The sequence below is a fragment of the Lottia gigantea genome, assembly GCF_000327385.1.
Source record: "Lottia gigantea unplaced genomic scaffold LOTGIsca_255, whole genome shotgun sequence".
NCBI lineage: Eukaryota > Metazoa > Mollusca > Gastropoda > Lottiidae > Lottia > Lottia gigantea.
Window position 1 is genome coordinate 63170 of NW_008708773.1, and position 2914 is coordinate 66083.

The 2914-nt window shown below is 34.0% G+C and overlaps 1 protein-coding gene across 1 annotated transcript in view; it reads right to left on the reverse strand.

The window, feature by feature from the left end:
- The window catches only part of LOTGIDRAFT_65218 (hypothetical protein), a gene marked incomplete at both ends in the record, with an annotated part of 27028 nt that overhangs the window by 7353 nt on the left and 16761 nt on the right, over positions 1–2914 (reverse strand). The window contains one exon of the mRNA XM_009055852.1: positions 2759–2884. Coding sequence (XP_009054100.1) covers positions 2759–2884 — 126 coding nt within the window. The remainder of the gene's footprint in view (positions 1–2758; positions 2885–2914) is intronic.

A 2914-nucleotide genomic window follows, 5' to 3' on the forward strand; every position in this document is an offset into this window, starting at 1 on the left:
ATTTTCAAGAATTCAAACGAATAAAAAAAAAATCCAAATTCGAAATTCAAAATTGTGTTCCATCAAACTGTAGACAAGGATACAAGGTTTTAATAGACACCAAAATCATAAAGGATAAAAAATGGAGGACTAATTAATTTTTCGCTAAAATGGGTCAGTCCGAGGCGACGGCTTATGCATCACTTCCGGTTTGGATTTTTTCTGCTAAGTGCATCTAATTATGACTGACAGACAATATATATGATTTTTGCCAACATCTGAAATTTACACCGGAAGTGGGGGTGCCAGGGGTGATTTAAAAAAACCGGAAGTGATCACGCAAAAACCGGAAGTGATATAAAAATTTTGATTGTATAAATTTATTTGTATGGACATTCTGTATATGTCCTGTGAATTTCAGATCAATCGGATAATTAGCGACTGAGTTAGAAATTTTGAGCTTTTTTGAAAATTTTGGATTCAAATTTTTTTGACAAAAATATTTTTTGAATTTTTTTTAGCCTCATCAGATACGTCTTATAACAATGAACATATTAAAGAAAATTTCAGGTAAATCGGTTCATAAATAAGCCCTACAGACTTGATGCAAAATATTTGCACAGTATGCAATGGCACACTTCCGGTTTAGCAAAAATTGAGTTTTAGATATTCATTTTTGATTCGAGGTCATTTAAAAATGTTTGGTGAAGACAATTATGCTATACCATTTTCGATTTTGACTAGGGACGTTCCCAAAAAAAAAAAAAAAAATAAAAAATAATCATAACGAAAACAAAGCGTGACAAATCTAATTTGCCACGCAATAAAAACGTTCATCAACAGATCAACGTGTTTAAAGCTAGTTAACGCCTTGGTATTTTAACATTAAGACTATTGCAATAGTCTCTACCAATCTGCCTCGAATGATCATTCAGCCACTACATCGAGTGCATAATATGGCTGCTAAATTGATCCTGCGTCTAATAAAATATGCCGGCACTACAGCGAGGCGTGTGTGTGAGGGTGAGAGGTTGTGTGTGTGTGAGGGAGAGGGTGTGTGTGTGTGAGGGTGAGAGTGTGTGTGTGTGTGAGGGTGAGAGTGGGTGTGTGTGTGTGTATAAACATTGGCTATGATGTAGAAATATTTGTTTTTGTAGAGCGCCATTGAATGCTCATGTCAGAGCAGTAATGAGCGCTATACTAAGTTTAATAATTTTAATCTTTAGCAAAGGTAAATGATTATTCACATCTAACCGTTGGTTGGACAATTCCATTTTATCATCATTAGAGACTAATAACTGCTCTTTGCAGACCATACGTCACCATTCGATATATCCAATCAGGAATCTCGTATTATTTGGAGAAAAAGGAACTGAAGAAAATGGCGGTCTTCATTGAATCATCGGAAACTGTTGCAGATTCGCACCAACCCCCTTGTTGATCAGTGATCCATGTGAAAATTGACAGAAAGGAACTTTCAAATGACGCCTATCTCAATTAAAAGAAGTAACAAAAAACATAAAACATTTACTATTTCGTTTTAATAATATAAACCATTTATTTGTAAATTTAAATACAATTTATATCAATCTTGTGCAGAACGGTCTGTGGATCATCATCATCAAAAAATTCTGTTTGTTTCGAGTCATACAGAGTACACGTCCCAAAATATTGGGCAGTTACACATTTTTTATTCTGAGCACAAAGGTTTTTGCACATATCTACGCTTCGAAGAGGAATTCTACGAAGAATTGGAAGACCGTAATTTCGACAGTATCCACTGTACATACCACGGTTGTGTTACATCTCCTCTCACACTCTGTTTCATTATCACGGCCAATATAAATTCTATCGCAATTAATTGAAATTCCTTTCACCGTTGCATTCTCGAACATACAGGGGCCTGAAAAAATGTTAAATTATCAGATTAGGATCGTCACTAGGATATATACATATATATTTAAATTAGTTATAATTACTGATTAGCTGACGAATTGTCTGCCTGAAACACAAGGCTAAATACTTTGACAGGCAACAAATATCATTCTGGGTTTCATAGACTTACATATCAATACTAATAGATAATGGTCGTTTGGGAGAATCCACTTAAAGGAGCATTCGGCAAATTTATGAAGAAGATATGTGTCCCTTAACGTATCTGAAAGTTTTAATTAAATAATCCAGTCATTAATTGTTTAATTTTAAAAAAAAGTTCGTTATGCTTTTTTGGAAACTGTTAGGAAACTACTCTACGGATTTAAGTAAAAAAAAACCTAATTTTAGAGAAACATGTCTTCTATGTATTCGAAAGGTTTCAACTAATACTAGACCTGTTTGACAGATCTGTCAGCTTCCGAAAGCTGTATATAACGAAAACATTACAGCTTCGATCTCAACTCGAAAGCTGTATATAACGAAAGCATTACAGCTTCGAGCTCAACTCGAAAGCTGTAAATATCGAGCCATTATAAAGCCAAACACCAAAACTAAGTCAAACTGTTTAATTAACAATTAGTACTCTCCGTTTTTAATCGACCCTTTAAAAACAAATTTAGTTTGATCAATTAGATACATAGATATAAATAATACGTTAGAAATATTGTCAGGTATAAATCACGACATTTTTGATGATAATACTTTTTGACATAAAAGCGGATTGCCCCGTGCAATATACCAAGTTTTACTTAAACCGTTCTATCCAATAGTTTACTGCAAGTTTTGGCAAATATCACGCTTGAGTTATGTAATATATAATGTATAACTACTATACCTGGTCCACTTGGTCCACAATTCAAACCATTTCCCTGTAATTCAGACCCCTCTGGACACGAACAGTTATAACTACCAGGTTCATTTTGACATTTATATTCACACGATCCATTATTGGTTGCACATTCATCTATATCTGAAGAAAACAGCAGATAGATTATTAGGG